At 42.5% G+C, this 13,354-nt stretch overlaps 1 protein-coding gene across 1 annotated transcript in view; it reads left to right on the plus strand.

Moving 5' to 3' along the window:
• tmem266 (transmembrane protein 266) overlaps nt 1–13,354 on the plus strand; it is a 195,419-nt gene that overhangs the window by 130,534 nt on the left and 51,531 nt on the right. Inside the window, exons 4-6 of the mRNA XM_073025524.1 lie at nt 5,850–6,004; nt 7,279–7,352; nt 11,774–11,830. Of these exons, the coding sequence (XP_072881625.1) occupies nt 5,850–6,004; nt 7,279–7,352; nt 11,774–11,830 (286 nt within the window). The remainder of the gene's footprint in view (nt 1–5,849; nt 6,005–7,278; nt 7,353–11,773; nt 11,831–13,354) is intronic.

Raw genomic sequence — 13,354 nt, forward strand, 5'->3', positions numbered from 1 at the left:
TTATCACCAATCCGCACAGACTGTGGTCTTATATTTTAAATTACAATGTATTTTAAAGTTACTATAAGTTACAATAAGAAATATATTTTTAAAAAGTAGTGCAAAAAGAGAACTAAACAGCGACTTCATGGGTTTCTGGACCGTTCAGAAGTCTGATGGCGGAGGAGAAGAAGCCATTTCTGAAATATTGTATGTGTGTTTTCAGGCTCCTGGTAGCACTGAGGACATGTCCTGGATGGTGGGCATACATAATGATGGATGCTGCCTTTTTGAGGCATCGCCTTTTGAAAGTATCCTCAATAATGGGAAGGCTGGTGCCTGTGACGGAGCTGGCTGAATTTACAACCCTCTGCAGCCTCTTCAACCAACCTGCACAATCCTAATCACCTCAGAATAGCAACACCATAATCACTTTGCACTACAGTGATTGTTGTCCTTGTTCTAATTGTGTTCTTTGTTGTATACAGTATTTGTGTATAAATTATGTTTGTTTCATTTTGAATGTTGTGAATCTGATCCTGCTGTAAGTAAGTTCTTCATTGCACTGATGAAGACATGGACTTGAGCAGATGACAATAAACTTGGTTTTGACTTTGACTGAAGATGGTCCAAGCTTCATAATCGCTCCTGCCCACTTGTACCTCAGGTTATCTCACAGTTCACCCTGGCCTTCTGGTGTGAAAAGTGATTGACTGGAGCACAGATTGTGTTGAGGCAGTGTTGTAATTACGACAGGTTTACACCCTGTGCTAATTGTTGCTTGTACTTAAGAGAACTGTTCACTAATTAAACTGCAAAGTTTACAATCTGCTATATTTTTCAAACATCAGTGGCTTAAAATAAAACTAGAGTAAGGAGTTTTAACATAGACAAAGGTCTCACTCTAAGAACTGTAATTAGATTGTAAACAAGGTGGGACGACGGAAACCTGATTGGATGAGTACTAACCAATCAGGAGGGATGGACAACGGGGGTATAAATACCACCGGACTAGGCATGCCTAGACATCACCCCTGATGAAGATGGCAGAGTTTGTCATCGAAACATTGATTTAAATCGATACCTATAGAACCATAGAACACTACAGCACAGTACAGGCCCTTCAGCCCTCCATGTTGTGCCGACCCATATAATCCTTTAAAAAAAAGTACTAAGCCTACACTACCCCATTACCCTCCATTTTTCTTTCATCCATGTGCCTGTCCAAGAGGCTCTTAAATAACCCTAATGTTTTAGCCTCCACCATCATCCCTGGCAAGTCATTCCAGGCACTCACAACCCTTTGTGTAAAAAAACTTATCCCCGATGTCTCCCCTAAACTTCCCTCCCTTAACTTTGTACATATGCCCTCTGGTGTTTGCTATTGGTGCCCTGGGAAACAGATACTGACTATCCACCCTATCTATGCCTCTCATAACCATTCTTCTACACTCCAAAGAGAAAAGAGAAAAGAGAAAACCGGTACCTTGGAAACTCAAGAAGAGTTTATTCGTTATATATTCTTAACGTAATATAGTATTTTTTTGTATTGCACTATAACGCTGCCACAAACAGCAAATCTCACAACACGTCAGTGATAATAAAAGTGATACTGATTCTAAACATAAGAGATTCTGCAGATGAAGGGTCTTGGCCTGAAACACCAACCATTTGCTCCACTCCATAGATGCTGCCTGATATGCTGAGTTCCTCCAGTATTTTGTGTGTGTCCATCTGTCAAAAATGGAACTTCCCGCAGGCCAAACATTTTAATTCCCATTCCCATTCCCGTTCCAACATTACAGTCCATGGCCTCCTCTTATGCCAAGATGAGGCCACCCTTAGGATGGAGGAGCACCTTACAGTGCCTATAAAAAGTATTCACACACCCCCACCGCCTTGGAAGTTTTCATTTTTTATTGTTTTACAACGTTGAATCACAGTGGATTCAATTTGGCTTTTTTGACACTGATCAACAGAAAAAGACTATTTCATGTCAAAGTGAAAACAGATCTCTACAAAGTGATCTAAATTAATTAAAAATATAAAACACAAAATAATTGATTGCATGAGTATTCACTCCCTTCAAGTCAGTATTTAGCAGATGCACCTTTGGCAGCAATTACAGCCTTGAGTCTGTGTGGATAGGTCTCTTCCAGCTTTGCACATCTGGACTCTGCAATTTTTCCCCATTCTTTATTACAAAACTACAAGCTCTGTCAGGTTGCATGATGATCGTGTGTGAATAGCCCTTTTCATGTCCAGGTCTGGACTCTGACTTGGCCACTCCAGGACATTAACTTTGTTCTTTTTAACCCATTCCTGAGTAGCTTTGGCCTTATGCTAAGGGTCACTGTCTTGATGAAAAACAAATCTTCTCCCAAGTCACAGTTCTCTTGCAGACTGCATCAGATTTTTCTTCAGGGGTTTCCCTGTATTTTGCTGCATTCATTTTACCCTCTACCTTCACGAGCCTTCCAGGACCTGCTGCATCACCACAGCATGATGCAGCCACCACCGTGCTCCACGGTAGGGATAGTGTGTTTTGATGACATGCGGTGTTTGGCTTATGCCAAACATAGCTTTTAGTCTGATGGCTAAAAAGCTCAATTTTGGTTTCATCATTAGAACCTTCTTCCAGCTAACGTCAGAGTCTTCAGAACCTTCTGGCAAACTCTAGCCAAGATTTCATGGCTTTCTCTTTGGCACTCTCCCACAAAGCTACGACTGGTGAACCATCCGGACAACAACTGTTGTATGTGCAGACTCTCCAATCTCAGCCACTGAAGCTTGTAACACCTCCAGAGTTGTCATAGGTCTCTTGCTGACCTCCCTTACTAGTCCCCTTCTTGCACGGTCACTCGGTTTTTGAGGAGGGCCTGCTCTAGGCAGATTTACATCTGTGTCATATTTTTTCCATTTCTTGATCTGTACCCCAAGGAATATTCAGTGACTTGGAAATTTTCTTGTATCCATCTCCTGACTTGTGCTTTTCGATAACATTTTCGTAGAGTTGCTTGGAGTGTTCTTTTGTCTTCTTGGTGTAGTTTTTGCCAGGATACTGGCTGACCAGCAGTTGGACCTTCCAGATACAGGTGTATTTTTACTGCAGTCAATTGAAACACCTTGACTGCACACAGGTCTCCAAAAACAGATCTCCATTTAACTAATTATGTGACTTCTAAAACCAATTGGCTGCACCAGTGATGATCTGGTGTGTCATATTAAAGGAGGGTGATGAATACTTACGTCATCAATTATTTTGTCTTTTATATTTGTAATTAATTTAGATCACTTCGTAGAGATCTGTTTTCACTTTGACACTTAGAGTCTTTTTCTATTGATCAGTGTCAGAAAAGCCAAATTAAATCCACTGTGATTCAATGTTATAAAATAGTAAAACATGAAAACTTCTGGGGGGTGGAGTGAATACTTTTTATAGACATTGTACATTCCATCTAGCAGCCTCCAACCTGGCATGGACATTAATTTCTCCTTCCAGTAAATATTTTTCCATTGTTGTCCCCTCTTCTTCTATTCCCCTGTCTGGTCTTTTACCTCTTCTCACTTGCCTATCGCCTCCCCTGGGTCCCCTCCTCCTTCCTTTCCTCCCAAGGTCCACTCTCCTCTCCAATCAGATTCCTTCTTCACCAGCCCTTTACCTTCCCCACCTACTTGGATACACCTATCATCTTCTAGCTATCCTCCTTCCCCCCTCCCCTTTCTTTTTGGCATCTTCCCTCTAATATTTCAGTCCTGAAGAAGGGTCTTGCCCAAAACGTTGACTGTTTATTCCTTTCAATAGATGCTATCTGACTTGTCAAATCCCTCCAGCATTTTGTGGGTGTCGCTGATTCTGGTCTGAAATGTGCCTTATACAAAATTCCACCATGTTAAATGGGATTTAGTTTGCCATTCCTTCTTTGTTAATACTTGGAAAAGCAATCATACAGTCAAGCTGCTGATGTTGTTGCATTTCTACAGAAACACAAGGGATTCTGCATGTGCTGGAACTCCTGGGCAACACACACAAATGTGACAGCTCTTTAACACACTGGCTAGACCACACTTGGAATATTATCTTCATTTCTGGTTGTCTCATTATAGGAAGGATGTGAAAGCTTTGGAGAGGGTACAAAGGAGATTTACCAGGATGCTACCTGAGGAAAGGTTGAGCGAGTTAGGAGCAAAGGAGGGTGAGAGGTGACTTGATAGAGGTGTAAATGTTGATGAGGCATAGATAAAGTGGACAGCCAGAGACTTTTCCCAGGTGGAAATGAGACCATAATTTTAAGGTGACTGGAGGGGATGTCAGAGTTAGATTTTAAACACAGAGGGTATGTGGATGGGTTGGTGGTAGAGGCAGATACATTAGAGACAGTTGGGTTGAGCTGTTCTCCAATCCTGGCTGTGTGACAAACTTTGTGTGTTGTGGTCAGGAATTTTTCCTGCATCAGCTGATAAATAGGATTGAGGTCCATATGTTTGTTTACAGAATTGCGTGCCACATTTTCACTCACTTCATGACTTTCACTGATGCCCGGTCAAATTTATGTCTTTCTCAGTCTTCATGGTTAGAGACCAGGGAGAGTTGGTCATGCTGCTTTACAGCCTGTTGAAGTTCGTGGATCCTTGTGGGTAGTTTTCTCCCAGTTTGGCCAACATAATATTTGTAGCAGTCCACGCATTGGATTTTGTAAACTACATCGGCCTTATCTAGTAGCTTGGTTTGTTTTTCTGGTCTGCAAAGTACTCTCCTCACTGCTGCTGTTGGCTTGTGTGCAACTGAAATTCTATGTTTTTGGAGTAGTCGGGTCGTCATTTCCGCAATATTTTGTATGTATGGAAGGACAACCTGTTTGGTCGCTTCTTGGTTGGTGTATTGTCGACCTTGTAGGCATCTTTATATGCACCCGCATCCTAGAAGTGTGGTTTTCAGTGAATAACTCTGTAAACAAACACGTAGACTTTGATCCTATTTATGGGCCGATGTGGGCAACATTCCAGACTATGATACACAAAGTTCGTCACACAGCCAATCAGCAACAAAATTTCCTCCGCACATCACAATTAAGTTTCCAAAATGACATCCAATCAGTTGATTGGAACGTATATGAAAGCCAAGCATTCAGGGAACGCACCACAATCAACAGTGCTCTGACGATGTCTCCTCGCACGATGACAAACATTTGCAAGTAAATTGCCAAGTTCAGAGAACAACTCAGCCCAGCCAACAACCACCTGAGCTACACTGTCTGAATCATTTCCACATTAGAGACATTTAAAAGACTTCTATATAGGCACAGGAATGATAGAAAAGCAGAAGGCTATGTGGAAGCAAATGTTTAGATTGATCTTAGGCTAGGTTAAATTGTGGCACAATATCATTAGCTGAAGTATTCATTTGACTCTCCACCACATAGGGTGTGGCTGCCCTGTACTGTGCTGTAACATTCTGTGTTCTAACTCAGCAAGTCCCACAGCGTCTGTGATGGCGAATGAAGAGCTGATGTTTACGACTAAGACCAAAAAACTGGGTTTAAAACTTTGCACTGAAACTGCTTCAATGAGGGTCTCAGCCTGAAACATCATCTTGTTTATTTCCCTCCACAGATGCTGCCTGACCTAGAATTTTGAGTGTCACTCAAGCAGTTTCAACATAGTTCATTTTTACACTCTTTCATCTAAATGTCTAAAACAACATTTTCACCCATTCTGTGGCTCAGTCAGATTATTTTAGTATCTACCTGTCTGCTCTGATTTGATCACGTACAAAGTTTAAAGGTCAGAATTGTGCATTTATTGCAACATCCTGTCAAATGTCACCCACTAACTCTGACCCTGTTTGTTGTGCACCCGCGGGCACCCAGCTCGAACTGGCTGAAGCCGTGCTGTGGGAGACGAGCGGCGGTCTGGCAGGTGGTCCTGCTGAGTGTTGGGCTCAACTGCTTCCTGGTGGCAGCTGTGATCCTGGTCGTCCTTCTCCTCACTCTGGAACTCCTCATCGACACCAAGCTGCTTCAGTGTGAGTACTAACCCAATCGTTACTCCATGTCAGCCCCAACACCGAGGAGTGAGTGTTCGGACCCCTGTGAAGACTGACCAGTGTCTATTGTTACTAGGTGCATGCGCGGGTCTGAGTGTGGAGTGTTATACAGTGTGCATACACTACATAGACCTCAGTGTACATTGTTAATCAGTGTAAGTGGACTGTCCTCATCACCAGCGTTACTGTGATATTCTTTCCCTGTGTGATGTGTTGCTTATAGCCAGGCAGTCGGATGCTCTGAGTACAGATCCCAGTGTGAATACCGAAGGTCTGCGATTTCACTCAGTATCAGAATGAACACACACATGTATATATGTAGCGTTACTTCAGTAGATAGCATTGTTTCATGCAGGAACAGATCCCAGTTTGTAATGTTACTCAGTATGAGGACTAACTCTCATGTCTATTGTTACTCTGTCAGTACTAATTCCTGTGTGTAATGTTACTCAGTCGGTACTAATGCATGTGTATTATTACTCAATCTGAGTACCTATTACCATGTGTATTGTTATTCATTACTAATTCCCAAGTGTAATGTTACTCAATATGAGTACAATTCCCATGTGTAATGTTATGCAGTCAGCACTAACTCCTAGGTGTAATGTTACTCAGTATGAGTACTAGCTCCTGTGTGTAATGTTACTCAGTCAGTACTAACCCATGTGTAATGTTAGTCAGTATGAGCACTAACTCTGTGTGTAATGTCACTCAGTATGAGCACTAACTCTGTGTGTAATGTTACTCAGTATAAGTGCTAACCCCCATGTGTAATATTACTATCTGAGTACTAACTCCCATGTGTAATATTACTCAGGCAGTACTAACACCCATATGCAACAGTACTCAATCAGTACTAACTCCCATGTGTAATGTTACTCTGTCAGTACTAACCCATGTGTAACACATCCTCAGATGAAATTTCTCTAACTCCCATGTGTAATTTACTCAGTAAGAATACTAACAACTATGTGTAATGTTACTCAGTGCTACTCTGTCAGTACTAACCCATGTGTAGTGCTTCTCAGTATGAGTACTAACTCCCATATGTAATGTTACTCAGTTTGAGTACAGATCCCAGTCATTGTAATGACCCCATTGTGCAATGTTAATGAGTGAGTACTGTGTGCCTCCTGAAGAAAATTCTGTCACCATCTTTACCTTTTCTACTTACTTTTCTTCCCGTTTTCCCTCTCTCTTTAAATTCTGCCCCCATCTCTACCTTTTCTAATTACTATTCTTTCCGTTTGAAGTTAGCAGTGCATTCCAGTTTGCTGGAGTCATTCACTGGATAAGTCTCGTCATCCTCTCTGTCTTCTTCACAGAGGTAAGTTCTCACTGCTAGTCTACTGCTTGCTAAACACTGATTCTTGCTGACATGGATCCCCGTGTTGACACAGCAATGCGAACTCTTTTACCAGTGAATCCTCTGATAATGTTAAAATGACGACTGGTTAAGGTGCCAACTCCAGTTGGATGTAACTCTGGAGGTTTTATCTTGTGACCTGCCAAATCTGCCTCGTCTTTGATCACCCAAAACATCCTATCCTGAGCTATATTGTCACGCAGCCAATTATCCAGTTGGTCAATCAGCCGTTTTGGACGGAGTAGAGGTGGAACACTATTATAGCACCAGCGATTAGGGTTCAATTCCTGTAGCAGTCTGTAAGGAGTTGGTATGGTCTCCCCATGACAGTGTGCTCTTTCCTCCCCATCCCAAAGACGTACAAGCTGGTATGTCAATTGGTCACATGGATGTAATTGGGCAGCACAGAGTCATTGGGCCAGGAGGGCCTGTTACCGTGCTGTGTCACTAAACAAAAAATAATAAGTTATTAGAAGTGAAGCAGACTATTAGCCAATTGGAAGACAATCCTCCAAATGTGCCTTATTTACTCATCTCCAATCCTTTAATAACAATTATTTGAAATGTTATTCAAAATGAATAGAGGGACTGATAGACAATGAGAGAGAGAGAGAGAGAGAGAGAGAGATAAATAAATGGGACAATAAAAAATAAAGAGGATCAATAATCGAGGGACAGCATGGTAGTGTAGTGATTAGCACAAGGCTTTACTGTATCAGTGACCTGAATTCAATTCCCGCTGCTGCCTGTGAGGACCTTGTACACTCTCCCTGTGACCGCTTGGGTTTCCTCCCACAGTCCAAAGACATACCATTTGGTCATTGTAAATTGCTCTGTGATTAGGCTAGGGTTAAAGCAGGGTTTACTGGGTGGCAGAAGGGCCTATTCTGTGCTATATCTCAATAAATAACTAAATAAACAAATGAAATTTCATACACTATAAACATGTGTTAGGAATTTGCTATGATATGTTGGTGTGACATGCAACAAAAAAAGAGCACCATTCAACAATTATAAAAAATGAAAAATTAAATGAAGGAATTAAATAAATGACGTTATTACCTGACAAAGGGTCTCGGCCCGAAACATCGACAGTGCTTCTCCCTATAGATGCTGCCTGGCCTGCTGTGTTCCACCAGCATTTTGTGTGTGTTGCTTGAATTTCCAGCATCTGCAGATCTCCTCGTGTTTGACTTTATTACCTAATGACTTATCTCCTGGGTTTTGGGCTGGAAATCAACTTACTATGGTTGGGTCTGTGGGTCAGTTCGATGGCTGTGGAGTAACTGATGTTCCCTGAAGTTGTGAAGTAAATCCAGGAAGATTTATTGCATTTTCATCCATAACTTCTCATTAATCTCATTGTCCATTCATCTCTCCAACAAACCAGCTTGATTGATACCACCAAAGGGACTTGTTCACCCTAACAATCCCTCAGATGAAATTTCTCTCACTTTCCCAATGTACACTAATATCATTGTGTCTATTTGTCACGTAGCTTATGTATAATTTCGGGTGGCATGGTAGTGTAGTGGTCAGCACAACACTTTACAATACAGGTGACCCAGGTTCAATTCCTGCTGCCGTCTGTAAGGAGTTTGTGTGTCCTCCCTGTGACCACGTGGGTTTCCTCCAGGTGCTCTGGTTTCCACCCAGAGTCCAAAGACTTACCAGTTGGTAGGTTAATTGCTCATTGTAAATGGTCCTACGATTAGGCTCAGATTAAATCGGGGAATTGCTGAGCATTGCATTGCAGCTCAAGGGACCAGAAGGGCCTGTCCTGTGCTCGATCTCAATAAATAAATTAATTAATTTTCCAGATGAAGGGTCTCAACTGTCCACTGACCTCAATAGATGCTGCCTGATCCCCTGAGTTTCTCCGGCAACCTTTGGAGTTGATTCAGACCCCAGCATCTGCAGTCTCTTACATCTCTGAGATGATTGCAGGTTTGTCTGTGGGAGCTTGCTGCACACCAGTTGGACGCTCTTATTAAAATAATGATTGCTCTTCAGTGTGCTGTTGACTGTTAGCACTTGGGGACATGTGGAAAGGGACAAGAGAGATGCCTTGTAAATGCAAGTCTTTCTTTCTCCTTGCCTTTACTTGTGACATCTGCTGACTGCTTTGAATTCTGTAAAATAAAAAGTATTGACATATACGACAGTGCATCTGATCTTTATTCAGGCTAAATGTACCTCGCTAGTGTTCCTACGTTGGTGATTTGGCAATGATTCAAGATCAGGTGATTCAGAATGATGGGGGAGAAAAATCTCAGAATTAATTGGGAACTTCCTGCTGACTGAACAGCCCGGCTCATTTCAATCTCCATTCATTTGAAGTCTCTTCCTATTCATTCAAGGGCTCTGCATTCAGACACTGGGCAATTTCATTCACCTTAATGTCTCCATTCATCAGACACTCCTATTGTGAAGCACCATGATGAGGAACACTGATTTTGCAGAGATCTTGAAGGTCTTTTCATTCTGGGCAACAATTCTGACATTTGCCAGTCTTCAGGGTTGAATTAGGTGAACCTTACTCTGCTCTGCTTTAAGTATATTTAAATTGGAGACTGATAGCTTCATGATTAGAAAGGGTGTCAAAGATTACAGGAAAAGGGCAAGAGAATGGGTTTGAGAGGGATAATAAATCAGCCATAATGGAATGGTGGAGCAGACTCAATCGGCCAAATGGCCTAATTCTGCTCCTGTGTTTTATGGTCTCATGCTCTAAGTAGTATTCCTCAACCTCATTCCCAACCACGTGGGTCAAGCCAAGTGGCAACAGGAAAGAAGTTAGAACAGGTAGAAGTTTTACAGAATTAAAGCACTAATTGTAAGTTGTGTTAATGAGAGGCCAACACATATTGAGGGTCCCTGACTGAGAGCAACAGCAATAGTTGGCAGCGTCTGTGGTCGGTCAAGCTGTACCAAGAAATTGCTTGTAATTTCTGACTGAGCAATCTGATTGTAGTTAGATTAACTGAGAAATATGACTCTGTGGGCAAATGGTATTGTAGCAGTTAATGTAACACTATTACAGTGGCAGCAATCAGCAATTGGTGTTCAATTCCCGCTGCTGTCTGTAAGGAGTTCGTACAGTCTCCCCATGGCACATGTGTTTCTTTCTATATCCTGGTTTCCTCCCACATTCCAAAAACATAACGGTTAGAGTTAGTAAGTTGTGGGCATACTATGTTGGCCCTGGAAGTCGTGGTGACACTTGCAGGCTGCCAGCAAGCACAATTCTCTCTAATTTGATTTGACGCAAACATCGCATTTCTCTGTAAATCACGAACACAAGAAAACCTGCAGGGCTTGAAATCTGATGTTAGCAGCTTACTCTTTTCCATACATGCTACCTGATCAGCAAAGTTCCTCTAGCATTTTCCTGTATGTTTTGATGTACATGTGACAAATAATTTTTATATCTTTTCTTAATACAGCATGGAAACAGTCCCTTTAGCCAAGCAAGATGCCCAACCAGGCGATCGAGATGGTTCCATCGTCTGCATTTGCTCCGTATCCCACTAAGCTTTTCTTTTTTCTCTTACTATCTTATCCAAACCTTTCAATCTTTAGAAGAAAAATACCTTAGACCAATTCCAACAAATTATAAGAAAGCGGATCTTATAATCTATCCCTCTCTCATAACCTCGTACTTCTGAGTGAAGACGTTTCCACACATCTCAATTATAAATAACCAGCCCCTTATGTAATAACTATGTCCCCTCATTTGAGAATTTCGCACTTGGTCACTCTGTGAAAAGTAGCAAATTCATTGAGAAACTTTAGGGTTACTCACCAGTCTCATTTGACTTTCTGATTTGGAATAGGACTACTGCACTGCAGTAGAAGGTTAGACACAAAGAGATTCTGCAGATGCTCGAAATCTTAAGGAAGACATGCAAAGTGCTGGAAGAACTCAGTGGGTCAGGCAGCATCTGTGGAGTTTTGCCAATTTAGTACTGATGAAAGGGCTCAGCCCAAAACGTCGACTGTTTATTCTTCTCCATAGATGCTGCCTGACCCGCTGAGTTCCTCCAGCACACCCTGTGTGTTTCAGCAGGAGGTTAGAGTAGGTTACACCGCATCCAGCTCTTGCTTTAGTCAACCTACTTCCTTGGTGTCATACTTGCAGGTCCCCATAGCAACAACCTAAAAACAGTCCTAATAGAATGGTTCCATTTTCAATTTGTCCAATAGTTTCGGAACTTCTATATTTCTCTTCCAGGAAACTGCTCAAGAATGGAAAGCTTGTGTTCTTAATCTGACAGATGTCCTGTGCACATATCCTTTCAAAAGGAGCAGTAAAAAATGTTGTTAATCTGAATGTTCAAGTTCCATTGTTTCACCTTTCTCTCTCATTCTCTCTCCATCAGACTGTCTTCAGGATTGTTGTTCTTGGCATTTGGGATTACATTGAGAACAAAGTTGAGGTGAGTTTAGTTCTTTTATGGTCCAGGGATTCCAGCTAGCATTATACTTCATGGGTACTCACTTACTGCCTGTTACACCACTGGCTTTCAGGGCAGCAATGAAGCTCCTCCAGCTCTGGTGGTGTCCAGGGTTTCCTTCAACATGTCAGTGGCTTCCTCTCGGTTTTCACTACTGTCAGTCACGCAAGTCCAGGTGGAGACTCAGGAATACCGTCACACTCAGATGTAGAAGGATTCTTCATTGCTGTTTCCAGAGTTCCTGAGTTGAACCCCTGAACCAGGAGGACGGGCGGACCACTCTTAATCTGGCCTCCTCCTTTTGACCTATTTGGCACGGGTGACCCTGCCAAGCGCCAAAGCATAAAAGCCAACATGCAGTCATTCTCTGGGTCATTGAGGCACACAAGCCTCCAAACCCTACAACAAGGTTGTGATCCACTCGGAGGAAACCACATGGGTATACATGGTCAAACTCTGCTTCTGACCAACGTTCTTACTCCTATAGACCAATGTTGCGTTGACCCCAGGGGAGTGAGAAACCAGCTCAGGAATGGAGAAGAGGACAAGTGTGGCAGCAGGAGCACTTTCATTCCATTACTTTCAAAACTTAACATTACAATCACTGGCAGCCTAGAAGAGGTTCAGGGGCCATTCAGCCCTGCTAACTCATTCCACTACATGGTTTATCTACACTGCTAGCCTCTTCTCCATAACTGGGATACTCTCAAACATTATGAAGCCTCCAGTTGGCTGTGTTTCTAATTATGATGACAAAGCCGAGCATCTTTTGTCTTCATGGTCTATTCTTGGTGAGAGCAGAAAGCTCATTACGTATCATCAAGTCATAGTCATACAGCAAGGGTACAGGCCCTTCGGCCCAGCTGGCCCAAGCAATCCAAGTCACCCCCATTTGCTAGAGTTTGGCCCATACACTCTTCTCATTGCTACCGTCAGGGAGGAGGTTCAGGAGCCTGAAGACAGAGTCAACATTTTCGGAACAGCTTCATCCACCATCAGATTCCTGAACGAAAATTAACCAACCCATGAACACTACCTCACTATTTTTGCTCTCGTTTTGCACTACTTGTTTAAATTTTAAAATATATTTTGTACTGCGATTTTATCTTTTTTTTATGCATTGCACCTTACTGTAGCTTCAAAACAACAACCCTCATGACATATGTCAGTGATAATAAGCCTGATTCTGAACCTTCTAAACCTTTCCAATCCACATACCGTGAACCATCAGTCAAAGTCCGTCCCGAGCCTTTGTGGCTCATGAGGCCGGTGCTTATGCCGGTTTCTGTGGCGTGAAGTGACTGAGAGTACGAGACTCCTCCCCGGATAGGACGTCAGTCTATTGCGAGGTTGACCCCCCAGCATTTTATTGCCGGTATCCATTTTCAGCTGGGCAGACTAGAGCATTGTGTGGTTAAGTGCCTTGCTCAAGGACACACACACACACTGCCTCAGTTGGGCTCGAACTCACGACCTTTAGGTCGCTAGGCGAACACCCTAACCACT

The sequence above is a fragment of the Hemitrygon akajei genome, chromosome 21 (assembly GCF_048418815.1).
Source record: "Hemitrygon akajei chromosome 21, sHemAka1.3, whole genome shotgun sequence".
Classification (NCBI taxonomy): domain Eukaryota; kingdom Metazoa; phylum Chordata; class Chondrichthyes; order Myliobatiformes; family Dasyatidae; genus Hemitrygon; species Hemitrygon akajei.